The sequence below is a fragment of the Aptenodytes forsteri genome, unplaced genomic scaffold (assembly GCF_000699145.1).
Source record: "Aptenodytes forsteri isolate BGI_AS27 unplaced genomic scaffold, ASM69914v1 Scaffold9, whole genome shotgun sequence".
Classification (NCBI taxonomy): domain Eukaryota; kingdom Metazoa; phylum Chordata; class Aves; order Sphenisciformes; family Spheniscidae; genus Aptenodytes; species Aptenodytes forsteri.
This window is the reverse complement of record NW_008796217.1, coordinates 5,687,313-5,702,030: the sequence shown is the minus strand read 5'-3', so window position 1 is coordinate 5,702,030 and position 14,718 is coordinate 5,687,313. Positions and strand designations below refer to the sequence as shown.

Here is a 14,718-nt window from a genome sequence, read left to right as displayed (position 1 = left end):
AGACCTTTGGGCTATGAAGTTGTTTTGGGCACTCTTTACTTCTTCCATACACCTAAGATTATTTTTCCCATTTGTGTCCTTCTACCTTCAGAACAGACCTGTAACAGAAAAGGTAGAAGTTGTGCTAATAAATTGCATTGAGCTTATTTTTGTATGTACAAGTACTTTCTGTTATGTAAGGGGAATTAATATCAAGGCATAAGATGATGATAGATTTCAAATGCTTCCTACTAGGGTAATGTGTTTGGGGATGTGAGTTAGAAGACACTAACAGCACATAGCGCTTCTTCCCCACCCCCCCGCTTTTCTTCCCGTTTTATGATCTTAAGGAACAGATTAGGATCTCAGATCCTCCAGTTTTTCCATACTGGAAAATTCCATGCTGGGACAAGATAGATTATGACATTATTTGATTAAATAAAGGCTTCCGTGTAAAATAAATGATCTATCTTTCAGATTTTTCTCTGAAGATTTTTGGAAAAACAGTAATTCTTGTCATGAAGTTTTTGTCTTCAGCAGACTGTTGGGAGCTTATGAAGAGGATGGAGTCTGACTCTTGTTGGAGGTGCATAGTGAAAGGGTGAGGGGGAGCACACAAGATGCAGTATTGGAAGTGCTGATTGGATATTAGAGATTTTTTTTCATGCATTGGAATAGGTTGCCTGGAGAGGCTGTTGAGTATCTGTCCTTACAGATTCTCAAAGCTTGGCTGGCTGTCATCCCAACCAACCTGGTCAAAAAGATGGCTTCAGCTTTGAAGTTGGCTGTACTTTGAGCAAGATTGGACCAGATAGCCCACCTCCAGGTGTCCTGTACAACCGTAATTAATATATGATCTCTGCAGTTCAAACTTCTAAGTAACAGGATTTGAGAATTCACATAGATGTTAACTTGATTTTCTTTGTTTTCCCTTGTTAACATGGGGAAGAAAGTCCTTCTTTGTATGAAGCTTAAAAGGCATCTAGCTAACAAAATGATGGTTAGAAAAAAGAAAGTTCTGTGTGGAATTGCACTTAAAAGGTTGCCACATAGAGCATTTTTGGATATATGTTTTTGATCTCTCTTGGACTTAGAAGTCTTCTGTTACCATTTTCTTAGGGCTCTGGGAAGAAATTGGGGAACTTAAACAGCATTTTTGAATAGAAAATTTTATAGGACTCGATACAAACTGACTTTTGGAGTAAGACTAACCATGTGGTGGAGACATGTAGCAAGCTCCTAACATTTAAATTTGTCTCATACTGATAAGGACCTTAAGTAGTAAATACTCTTGGTGGATTTGAATAGTAAGCTTGGATAAAGTCATGTTAGATTAAAGTGAACAACTATCTCTTGAGCTTTGTATTACTAAACTTAGAATCAGGCAGTCTACTAATTCTATTGATTATTAGTTTAAAGTAATTCTATAACAAGCTTTGCTTGAGAGTAGTACTGTGGTGCAGATGTTTGTGTGAATAAAGCTTTGAAGGTCACATAATTGTACCTTTCAAGCTTTTAAAAACAATATTCAAGTAAAAGTTTGTGTTCCTTTTAGAAATAACACTGATGCTAGTAATATGAATTCCAACCTTTTTAGAGTTAATTTTTTCTCCATTGCTATCTTTTTTTTTTTTTTTTTTTTTTGCCAGGGTGAAGGGAACTGTAAGTTGTTTTGCCCTGTTCATTGGGAATGAAGGACAAAAATCCCCGTGTTCTTGTTTTGGTTTTGTTTTTCCTTGTAAATTGTGTTTGTAAGTAAATCTTTATCTGTCCATCTGCAAACATTAATTATTCCTATCTGAATAATGAAATTTAAGGGAACACAGACCTACTCAATACAGCTGGCTTTATTTTTAGAGGGCTTCTCAGTGCTTTGCTTTGTGGAGTTAGAATTAAGGTTAAGCTTATCCAACTTCTATTATGCAGTTTTGTCCTCCCTTTTGGAGTTGAATATACCTGAAATATGTGTTTGGGTAATCATGGTAGTATACTCAACAGCAGTAGTTTTGGATTTCCTAGGTAGTAGTGGAGATGTCTTTGTTTATGAATGTCTGTGATACCAAAAAAAAGGTCCCTTTCTTAAGGAAGAGCCTGGTGCCACTCATAAGCTGCTGTTTGCAATAGCCAAACTTTTCTTGGTTAGTCTACTGTATTGCCACCGCCGTGCTTGCTCTGAAAAACAAAACAAAAAAATTCAGAGGCTCTCTTTCAACATTAAGTTTTTTCTTGAAGTTATTCTGGTAGAATTACATTAGATTGTGATGCGTTTTACTTAATAATTGCTGAAAATGATCTTGCTTGTCAGTATTTCGCATTAGTCCCAAAATAAAGTTGCAGGTGTAGCAGTCTGATCACTTTGCATATACAGAAGTGATTTGGGGAAGGTAGCCTTGTTTTTTACATTTGCCTGCAAGACAGTGTCTACATGAGGAAATAGTCATTCACACAGTAGTCGCTTCTGGGCAGCATGGGCCGAAGGGTAGGATAACCTGTTGCTAGCCTGTTCCCCTGTCCTTGTGATACCCTGACCTGTTGGGGTAGTGAGAAGGCACTGTCTTTAAAGTTTCCTTCTGGAGTAGAAAGTAATACCGAGTGTTGTAGGTTGTGGGCTGGCTGCCCGGGTTGAGGACTAAGTTGGCAGTACCTACTCGGTGTGCCTTGAAGCGGCTCTGAGGCATGTGGACATAGTGATAGCTGAGAGGGCAGTGCATTTTGGGCAGGAAAGCAATTTGCTATGGTCGCAAGTTGTTTAAAAACACTTTCGGTTTGTTGCTTATTTCAGCTCGGTTTTCCCTGGCTTTTACCTGTCCCTTTGCAACGTGTCTGCTCTCCTCCAAACTTTTCTGTTGAAAAAAAATTTCAGTCAGACTGCAGTTTTGTAATAGGAGAGAGATTTCTCTTTTCCTTGTTCCATCTCTCCTCCATGCAGCAATGTGGTCTTTGACTATGGAAATGATCACACTATTACAAATGCTAATTTTTGCAATAGCAGGGTGAATTGTTTAAGATGGAGGCTCTTGAAAAAATTGTATGGGATTTTTGTTTGTTCTTTAGTACAGAAAAAAATGTGGGATTTTTGTCTTAATTTATGGGAACAGCAAGAGACCAAACAGTGGAAGTCCTCCTAATTTTTCAGGAAGTAAAATCTTGAACAATTTCAGATTCCTGAAATTTTCTAGAAAGTAATCACCTGCAAGTTTTTTTTTGTGCAATGATCAGAACATATGCTTAAAACAGTCTTACTAAGTATGTTAGAACAAGCTGATAATATAAAATGCTCTATTACTAGAAATATGTTTGAGTTTCTCTTAGGAAAAAATAGTTCCTGCAAAAAGTTAAACACTTTGGCAATGAATAAAACTGTTTAACTATATAGATAAAACTATAGTTTAATACTTGCTAATTGAATATATAAAATAAAACAAAAATCCTAACAGGGATGATAATGGCGTTTGCAGTGAGTGGGGTGTGGTGAGTAGTGCAGCTATTTTTGAACCTAGTAATTTCGCTTTCCCTATACACAAGATTATTGTATCACGATGGTATCAATAACGTGACCATTGTTAATGGTGCCACCTGGTCATATTATACATTGAGTGCGTTGATTTACGTTTAGGTGTTACATTTGCATTAATTTCTCCGGGAATTGCATTGTGCGTAGTAGTTGTGGAGGGTGAAGGTCAGGCTGACCGGCAGGGGCTGAGTGTTCTTGCTGGAAGAAGCTCACAACAGAAAAGTCTCTCTCTATAGATAGGACTGATGAATGCTTCAACAAATTAATCTGTTTTCCACTCTTACATGGAAACAAATAGCTTTTAATATGCTTAATTTCAGGTTTGGTCATAGTGCCAATCAGTCGACTCTAATTAAAACTAGTGTTGGAAGTCTCTCAAGAGTCAGGTCTTGTAATTTGAAAAGGAATCTTGACCAAATTAATTAAACATTGAAGCTACTCATGCATTATTACTGATTTTTGCTTAGTCTTTTTACTCATGTAGCACTGTAAAAATACTGCTTTATATAAAGGTTTTGTGTATCTTTTTGGGCTTAGAGATGCTTTTCTTGGAAAACAAGTTTGACATATTACCACTTTTTTTTTATTTAAAGCTCTGTAATCGCCAGAATTTTTCAATATCCTTAATCTAGTATGTGTGTGCGCACGCGCGCTACACACATATATACGTGCATGTATGTGTACAGTCACAACTCTTAGGGCTTGGTTGTCTTCTATAAATTTGCTGAATTTGCATCTCTGCAAAAGTGGAAAACCACTTCCTTTTCCTTTTGTTAATGTCAGTCTTCTGTAATAACTCTTCTACAGTATGAAACAAAGTATTTAGCGTTAACCTCCAGGCTTATAGTTAATGTGTCTCTTCCTGAGATTGTTTGTTTAAAAAGGAATTGGAAAGGTTATTGTATATGCTAACTCCATTACAGGAGACATGGTAGTAATATGTTCATAACAGTCTGTTGATTGATTTCTTTTGCCAAGTTGTTGATGCTAGTATTGCCTTAATGTGAAAAGTCAAAGGGAAAACAAGATGTTGAAAGTACATGATTTTAAGAGCAGTATGTATTACTTTGAGGATGCACTACCTAAATTTATTAATAAACTCTAGAATAGACACCCCTGCCCCCCTCCCCCCCCTTCTCTGTAAGTTATTTGATGTTTTGGCATACATTTCCAAATATTTACACTCCTAAACTGATGCTAAATTGGTGATATAGTTGAACATCAGGTTCACCTAGATGTGTCACATGCTACTTGAAGAAATATTGGCAGTTCATTCAAGCAGAGAAAACTCCTTGCAGACTCTAAACGATGGGGAATTTCTTAATGAAGTTCATAAACTGAACTAGAAAATTACATCTTGCTATTGTAATGACTGTCCTGATATGAATCCCTGCAAACAAGAGGAGTATCATGTAATTTCTCTGCCTTGCCCTGGTGTTCATCAGGTAGTTTCTTTCAGCGTTACAGGTTATGCTTGTGTCTCTATATTACTTGTTTCACAACTGAGTTCTTAAATTGGGCCATATTCTTATTCAGTTTATCAGGGAAATGAGTATAGCACCTAGTTCCTTGACACCAGGGAAGGACAGAAAGGAAATAGTAATATTTGTTCACTAAATGTAGTTTTGCTAAGTGCTTTGGGGTTTCTTTTTGTCAAACTCCTTGTCTTTTTGACTAAGACACTAAATTTGGGCAGGAGGTCGTTTTTTGTTTAATTGTTTCCTTTTAAACTTTCTTGAAAAGGCCACAGAGCTGTGTATATTGGAGTTCACGTCCCATTTGGAAAACAAGGCCGTCGACGGCATAGACATCGTGGGCACAGGCATCACAGAAGAAAAAAAGAAAAAGAGACTGACAGAGAGGATGGCCGAGAATCTCCATCATATGGTAAGAAATCTGTTGTGAGAGTTCTTTGTGTCTCTTGAAAATAAACTTACAGTAGCTACCCTGTGCTTAAACATTGTTTGTTTTGTGCTGTTTCTCTTATTCTCACTGTAATTAATGTCTTTCTACGTACCATCAGGCAAGGATTTTGTTGTGTTTTATCTAAATCATAAGCTGTTGGAATTCATCCAGGTGTCTGTGTGAATGTTGAGCAGCCTGCACTGAATAGGTTAGACTGGAGCTTTGTAATACTCGCCTGTAGCATAACAATCTGTTATTTAAATTAGACACCTTTTTTTCAGATTGTGTAGTCTTGTAATACTCTTCCTCTGTCACTCAAGATTTTTGAAAGTATGAATATAGCTGTGAAGCAGCATTTGACATGGTAATTTGATCAATAATCCATTAAAATATTTTCTTCAGCCTTCTTGCTGTCTGTTAGTAAAGGAATTGTACTGCCTCCTAAGTTTTAGTTTTGGATCAGACACCACCCCCCTCTGGCTCACCCCTTATCCTCAAGAGATGATGACTTTGTCATATCATTCTCTGAAATGAAATTATTTAGCCGTACTCTTAGCAGTTTTTCTTCAAGACCTCAAGCCTGCTTTCATTCCTAGACTGTAATGAATGGGAATGTTATGGTGCAATGTTCCACTTCAAGCGTGGACACCATGCTGTTCGCTGTCACCTTTCTGTGACTAGAACCATGTTCTACATGGGGCCAGTTCCCTGAAACAAAGGAGTTTTCAAATGGGAATACTTTGACAAGTCCCCTTTTACCATTCTCCTACAGTTCTTGTTTCATCCATCTTCAAAACTTCCCCTCCCAAATACAAATTATTATCGTTTGATCAAAAGCCAGCTATTCAGTATCTTGAACTATTACTAGGGCAACCAATCTATAAGTCAAGCTATTTGTTTCTGTCAGCCTGTTGGGGTTTCCCCCCCGCTCCTTTAATCAGTGTCTGTGTCATGATGGTATAATTTATTTTGTTCTCAAAGTGAAAACAAGGTTTCTAGTTCTTTGGTAGATTAATTTTTACTTTCTTACTAATTTTGTTGTTGATGTTAATTTTCATATTGTTAATCTGTAGAAGAGCTAAAAATACTTAATTGCGTTACATAAACATAAATTTCCATATGTTTTGTTTTCAGAAAACAGTGAAAAATTTTAAAAGGGCCTGCTTTTAAAGCAACGTCCATGTTTGTTTCGTTCCTTTTCCCTCTTGAAGAGGATATTCTGCTTCATATTTCTAACTGAGAGCAGGAGATTTAACTGTTAGATGGTGTTTCTTGCATAATAGAAGTATGAATTCTTTTAATTGTTCAGTTTCTCCTTTTCTTCAAGACACGCCATCCCAACGAGTGCAATTTATCTTGGGTACTGAAGATGATGACGAACACATTCCCCATGATCTCTTCACTGAAATGGATGAACTTTGCTTCAGGGATGGAGAAGAATATGAATGGAAAGAAACAGCTAGGTATGCTAGAAGTAGATTGTTTCAAGGTATATCAATAGTGATTTTATTTAAAAAGAACTGCAAATGAGGTCTAGGTTAGAATTTTCATGAACTATAGGAGTTGTTCACTCAATTCATGCTCAGCAAATTAAAACTTTTGTTGTTTTTATCCAACTCTGGAAGAATCAGTATGGTTTCTCAGGAGACTCCCAGTCTTACTGGTGCTGTGTTGACTTTCCTAAAACTGATCATGCCAAGCATTGTGAAAGGTACAACTGTGTTTAGTTATAAATACGGGTGTTCAGCCATGGAGCATGGTATTTACAATCTCGGAAATCTCTTTGCTCTATTATTGCTGATATATTAGTGTAAAATTTTTTCACTCAAACATAAAGAAAATTGGGTATTTACACATGTTCTTCTTAAATAGTATTTGACTAATTTTTTGCAAATTGCATGCAAGAACATTACAGGATGCCACGATTATTTTTGGCCCATATTGGTTTAGTTGCTTCCTTCTACATATGCGTTGTAATAAATTCTTCTGCATTCAGTACTTCTAATTACCTTATTGCATGCTGGCTTTTGCAGAAGTTCAATTTACATAACGCCTGTGAGTCAGAATCAAGATAAATTTATAGTTACACATATTAGTATTACCTAGCTCTTAAATGTCTGACTTAGCACCCTAGGAGACTTGAACATTGTATACGGTTTGTTTCAGACAGCTTTCTAACCCTAAAATGCTGATGAAACTGAGATAGGCAAGTCAAGTAACAAGGCACAGTGCCACGCTGTTCACAAGAACTCGTGAATAGACAGGTATTGTTCAAACCAAAAGAAATAAAATGGGTGAAAACTAAAACAGTTGAGTGTGGTTAAAAGGCCTGATAAAAATGTTGTGACTGTCACTCAGTTGAGTTGTCTGAGAAAATGAAAGCTGGTATGGGCTGATGAGATTTCCTGTTCCATGTCATACAGAAGCCACAGGGAAGAATGGGATTGCTTGCCAAATTGTCTGTCTTCCAGGAGAAATATAAATATGTGTATGCATTTCAGGTGGCTAAAATTTGAAGAGGATGTTGAAGATGGTGGTGATCGATGGAGCAAGCCTTATGTAGCAACTCTGTCTCTGCACAGTCTCTTTGAACTGCGAAGCTGTATTCTTAATGGGACGGTCATGTTGGACATGAGAGCAAACACGCTAGATGAGATAGCAGGTTGCCGCAAAACTTTTTTTTTAAATATTTTATTCCTGAATTTTAATCTATAACTTGAGACATTTTTGATGGTGTCTTTTTATGTTGTTGAAAATACTATATTGAAGAAATAGGTGTGTGCATGCTTACTGCAGTTTTCTTCATCTGGTTGTAAAGAGCTGATCCCACAGCCTTCACTTAGAAGGAGCTACGCTGGATGAGGAGGACCTCCTTTATTACATGTTTTAGGCTGAGGCCCAGAATTTGCCTTTATGTTCTAATCCCTGAATGTGTTCTTTGATTCTACAGATGAAATGTAAATACCTGCCAGAACATTTTAGGACTTATTTGTGCACTTTAATACCATAATTATTAATCATAACTTGGCTGATGTTAACTTGATGCCATTAGTGCAGTTGATTGTTGCACATCTGGTATTTTTTTCACCTTTATAAGAGGTGAGCAGAAATAAATTTTGTGCATGTTGTTTGACCTATTACGTTGAGCGTCCTCACTAATCACATGGTCATTTCGGATACTATAAAATCAGCTTTGAAGACTTCTTCATATATGACTTCTTCATACACACACACACACCCACACACACCCACACACACACACACACACACCCCCCCCCGCTTAGCCTGAATGCCTTTGAATGAGTTTTACATAATTTTCCTGGTATCTCTTGCTACAGGTACCACAGAGTGGAATGCCTTCTCAGGAATCATGCTAGGCTTAGGGCTGACCAACATGTATGTGAAGGACAAGGTGTTTTGGCATTAAGAGCTTTGGCAGTGCTTGAAACATTTTCTTGTTTTGTTTTGAAATCTTCAGAATTCACTCAGGAAATTGGTATTCCCTTCCTATGTTCTTGACTTACTGAGTAAGAGTGTTCAATACATGGTTTGTAAAAGTAACGTTTTGGTTTTTAATTTATTTTTAATAATTGAATTTAGCAATAATTTTAATACATAAGAAAAATAGTTATTGCTTAATTCTGTGTAAACAGCAGTCTTTTAATAGCAGGCATTTTAGTTGGAACTAGGATGTCTTAAGAGATTGAATTTGTTTCAGGTTAATTTTAGGTGCCATTATGAAGCATGTAGGATAACAATCCTTGGCGTACAAATGTGTTGTCTTGTTTCCCTGAGCCAGGAATACCTAGTAGGTATTCTTGGTTCTTACAAAAAACAGGAGAGAGGGTGGCCGGTTTCCTTTTGAGAAGCTATAACAAAAGGTGGTGTGTTGCCAGTAATCCCAGAAGGAAGCTGCACTGTACTGACAGAGACTTTGCTGCATATAATTCTGTTTGTAAGGTATTCTGAGCCATAACCTTTTTCATTGTGAAGAGTTCTATGTAATTGCAGTTTACCAATACAGTTAGGTTCTCGATACATCAGTTAAGACTGGCAAAATATATTTTAAAAGTTGTCACATAGGTTCATGTTGATTTGTGCAGGTGCTGGGTTTTTTGTTGGGTTTTTTTTGTTTGTTTGTTTTGTTTGGTGTGGTGTTTTTTTTTTTTTTTTTTTTTTTTAATTAATGAAAATAAAATAAAAAGGTAGCTAAGAAATCACAGCAAATATTTTCCCAGACATGCAGGCTTTCTTTCCTGGTGTGATCATACTGATGAGATGCCCTTTCGAAACTTGGTGTTGTTTGACAGCTGCTTAGTTAGTTTTAGATGATATAACTAGCTTTTGTTTTACACTTCCTCTTGTAAAGCATGTGAATCGCATGAAGTTTGGTAGAGAGACTTGGGAACTTAGGGCATCTGAAGGAGTTAGGGAATTCATCTCATTCTATAATAACTTTCACTTTTGTATAGTTGTATACTTTCAAAATAGGGAACACCAGGTTAAGACTGTCTTCAGAAATCTGTTCTCCATTGTGTTTCTGTCTTTGTGTGTTCACTTCTAGTGGAGGGTTGTTGAATACGTAGATGCCTTTTTTTTTTTTTTGAAAGGGAGTAGCCGTTGAAAGTTGAAGTAAATGACAATAAATTATAAAATATTAAGTAACGTATCTCTTAAAATGATGCTACTAATAAATACTGTCTCTTGGATCTGCATGTTGTGCTTTCCTTATTCTCACATTTGCTGATTTAGTGACATCTTTGAAAATTTCCTGTGGATTCTTGAAGATGACTTTGCTAAAGAAAAGACTTTTCTTTTTTTAAAATAGATTTAATTTTTTTTTTTTTAATTATTTGGTGCACGTACAGTGCTTGAGTGTGGTGAAGGAGATATTTGATAGTGCTATATATATATGTGCATAATTTTTTTTGTTGTTGTTACGTAGATATGGTTTTGGACAACATGATTGCCTCTGGCCAGCTCGATGAATCCATAAGAGAGAATGTGAGAGAGGCTCTTCTAAAAAGGCACCATCATCAGAATGAGAAAAAATTCAGCAATCGGATTCCCCTGGTTCGGTCTTTTGCAGATATAGGCAAGAAACATTCTGACCCTCACTTGCTTGAACGAAATGGTGAGATAAGTTGTAGCATCCAGTTTGTTCTAACCTCTTAAATAATGTTCTCACTGGGAGATGAAGGAAAATTCAGCTGAAAATAGCAGATAAGTGTTTCCTTCTTGATAAGCAAAGAACTAATGATAACAATGTGTGCTATGTGTAGCTGTGGATGATGTTTCTGTGTATTTTTGAACTTACACAAACATTCTACCTCCTGCCTGTATACGTAGCATGCATTATTGTTTTGAAGTATAGAAATAGACCCACATTGATCCTAATGTTTTTTAGGATATGCTTGAATAAAATGTGTAATGTTTGAGGAATTTCAGCATTGTGGCATAGCTTTATATGTTTGTCAGATGGATCCTACTTGCTTATTCAGTCTTTATAATAGAGATTTACTTTGTGGTCATGTCATGAGTTCAGTGATGCTGACAATTACTGTGTTTTAATCCAGTGTTGTTATGTTAATATGACTAGAAAAAGTTCACTATCCTAATGGTGAAGAAATTACTTTTAGGTAGAACATTTTTTATTTTTACCTTGTTTTGTAGAGAAGGATCTAACAGGGGAAAAAAAAACAAACCCAAACCCAAGAAAGGTATTTGGAATATTTTTATAGGCTGTACTACATCTTTTATTGAACCAATTCTGAAAATATTCTGGAATATCAATACATTTACTCTAGACATCCAGTTCCAAAGTCCAAATAGCAATATATACTGCAGAGCAGCATATTTTTATTCTTGTATTTCTTACGGCCTCTATTTCAGTCTCTGTTCTTTATGCTTTCTTTTGCCTTGCATTAACTAAGACACATATAATTTCAACTGAAATGTTTTAGTTTAGTGAAAACTTAGTACTCATTTCATGAATCACTCCTTGAAGTGAAGTTTCTTTCCTGTCTTGAAAGATGCCTCATTGCTTAGAACATGTTCCACTTAGTTAAGTGCTTGTTGGGAGCTCCGAGTTCGATACATACTTGGAGTATGCTCTGGCAAATGTCCAAGCTTGCTGATACTTTTTGTTAGCTAGTGAATATATGCTGCATGCTCAGATATTTCCCTGATAGTTTCAGAATTATTTTCTCTAGAATGAAAATACAAATAATTTATATAAGAGCATAATTTCTTCTATCACTTCTGACTTTCCTGTTTTGTTTAGCAAACATGAAAATTTCACGTATAAACTTGGTTTTGCCCATTCTTTAACACCTGTATCCCCAGTTATAATTCTGAGAATTTTGTATTCGAGGTCTCTTGCTTGTCAGTTGCTTTTCACGTATCACTTCCACTTTCCAGTGCATTTTATTCTTAATACTATTCCTACAACAGAATACGGAATATATGCTGAAATAAGAAACCGGTATAACATGATGCACTCTTTGCCAGCGTATACTGATTTACTTTTTCTTTATAATCCTATGGTTACCCTCTAATAAACCGGTAAACCAAACTTGCATATGTGCATAATACTTTTTAGGCTCCTTTTTACACCTGTGTGTGTTAGGATATCTCATGTTCATGATTCATCACAGATATACTGACAGAAGTCTAGTTATTACTGTAGTGATTAATATAGACAAAATCAGCCAGTTTGCTTTATTGGTCCTCTTGTCTTTACTGCACTGCAGTTTTAATAGTTGGTCTTTGAGGCTTTTGTTCTTAGTTTAAATCAAGATTGTATCTGTAGGATCCACTTTTCCATTGGGGGAGGGGGTGGGGGAAGAATGTGACCTTTACTTAGGCATACTTTCTGCGCTTCCTTGTTGTAAATTGTTCTATCGTTGTTCAACTTACTGGTCTCTGTAGTGCCTAGTATAAACGTGAGACTAAATGTGTCTAGTTTGCTGTTTCCTTGCTTGATGGCAAGGTACGTGAAAACAGCACGTTTTTGACTTTGGGGATTGTAGGAGAAGTAAGCAGTATTCTTCTCAAGGAGACTGCCATCCCAAGAAAAGTGTTTGTGGTAAACAGGAGGAATGGTATTGCTAGACCTTCTAATGGAAGTACTGATACGAGGATAGACAGTCTCTCTTCCTGCTTAAGGAAGAACTGAAATCCACTAGAAACTTAAATCTGAGGACACCATGACAAGACTATGTTCTTTTTATATGAAATTAGTGGGACATTGAAACTGGATAGGGCAAGAAAAATAACAATGGATTTTGGAGCAACATGTTTGGTTTTAGGCAAATGGGGATACTTGGTAAGTCACAGCAAGAAGAAATGGAGAAGGGACTATGTATCTCATCTTTGAAACTATGTATTGAGACTACAGCTGGCTAGGAAACTTCTTATTAAAACAAGACACTTACTGGAAGACAGTTGCATTTAACATGATTAGATATGTTTGAGCATTTCATTTTGAAATATTTTAATTTTAAAAATTAACAATTCTTTGTATATAATGGATGCAGCTAACTGTGAGGCCTTGTAAAGTTTTGGCTGCTAATGATTTTTTAAATGTATTTTTTGGATGGCATTAAAGGTAGCTGCTGTGCAATTTAGAATGAGAAATTCTTTTAGGAAAACGTAAGAATCAGTTTCAAGAGATAAAAATTTTTTTTTTTTTTTTTGGTGTTATATTAACAAATCTTACTGGCTTTAAGATAATATCTTCTCCCATATATTTTTGGCGTTCTAATTAGTACTCATCAGTAATTTCTGACTTCTCTAATGTCTGAAATCAGATTTGCTCATATCTCGTCTTACTTGCATGAGTGTGACACTTTTGGCCCATAAAGCTTGCAATTTACTATGTAAATTGTTAATGCATATTTGTGTCTGTTTTTTTAGTATATCCCTGTTGTAAGCTTCATGGTGTTTCATTTGTTTTATCTCAGGGGAAGGCCTTTCAGCCTCCCGCCACTCTTTGCGAACAGGTCTCTCTGCCTCAAATATTTCCCTGAGAGGAGAAAACCGTTTGTCAGTTCTTCTCAATTACCTTCTTCCTTCTTCAAGAGCTGGAACCCCGGCAACCTCAAGGTGTACAACCCCCGTAACTACCCCTCAAAACACACCACCCTCCAGTCCTACCTGCAGCCACCCACCAACCACAAGTGCCCAGCCAAGTCCACTTCAGGGCAAGGAATTGCTGGTGTCACCTGCCAGTGACGATATTCCTTCAGTAATAATCCACCCACCTGAGGAGGACTTAGAAGTGCAGGAAAGCCAGGAAAAGAAGACAGAGGAAAATATTGGCAAAACACCAGGCAACTATCAAAATTTAAGCTGTCCATGTGTGATGCTGTCTGGATCTGGATCACTTGCATTGCAATGTTTTTGGCACATAACTTGGGCACAAAGGAATATGATAACGGTTACCTCTGCCTGCATGTTTTATTTCTTCTCAGTTGTGACTGTTTTCTTGTTCGGCATTTTTAACTTTTTAGCTTTTAACTAAAGCCAGCAAAAAAATTCTTTACTTAACCTTCATTTGTGTAATTAAAAAGGAATATTGTATTTTAAAATATAATATATAAGCAAAATGTCAAAAATGGTGGCCTTTTCCTTTCACTCACCTACAGTCCATGTCAGGTTTTGCTTTGCTGTTTTTGTCAGTGGTTGAAGTAATGCTTTAAACCAGTGTTTGATATCCTGAGATAGCTACAGCCAAAGACATAGGGAAGTATTGGAGATAAGTATAAAAAGAATTACGAAGGATGCAATAATCAGTGGTGTTTGTAGTTTAGTTGTATCATGAAGTCTTTAAGCAGTTTTATTTTTGCTTTTGTGCTTTTAAAAACCAGGGCCATTAAAGCCAGTAGTAGTTTATGATGGAACTGGCAGGTTCAGTTCACCTATAACTGTTTCCAGATAGCTATTCATTAGTGCACTGCTTCAGCATCGGACACTTGCTTACTGTTTTATTGTCTTTGATATGCAAAATAGGATAAGGTAGTTGAGAGTTTATAATTGTAGGTCAGAGCTCAGCAATTTATTAATTTGTTGTCTTGCAAAGCTATTGTTCTTTACATGTAACAAGTTATGTAGATGTATAGATAAGTTGAAAGGATGGAAAGTTCTGACGGTGTCTTTAGTCGTTTTTAGTAAACGTTTCATAACTCATGCATTCTGCATACATACTGTTATACTTGCTTTACTTTTGCAAAATTACCACCTGTTTAGAGACTTTTGGATTCTCCCAGATAGATCATGTTTTTAAGGGGATCACCTCTCTCTTTAGCCTTCAGGGTCCT

At 36.4% G+C, this 14,718-nt stretch overlaps 1 protein-coding gene across 1 annotated transcript in view; it reads left to right on the top strand.

The window, feature by feature from the left end:
• Window positions 1–14,718, top strand: part of SLC4A7 (solute carrier family 4 member 7) — a 73,054-nt gene that overhangs the window by 18,657 nt on the left and 39,679 nt on the right. Inside the window, exons 3-7 of the mRNA XM_009288623.2 lie at window positions 5,237–5,380; window positions 6,726–6,861; window positions 7,900–8,060; window positions 10,344–10,532; window positions 13,363–13,731. Coding sequence (XP_009286898.1) covers window positions 5,237–5,380; window positions 6,726–6,861; window positions 7,900–8,060; window positions 10,344–10,532; window positions 13,363–13,731 — 999 coding nt within the window. The remainder of the gene's footprint in view (window positions 1–5,236; window positions 5,381–6,725; window positions 6,862–7,899; window positions 8,061–10,343; window positions 10,533–13,362; window positions 13,732–14,718) is intronic.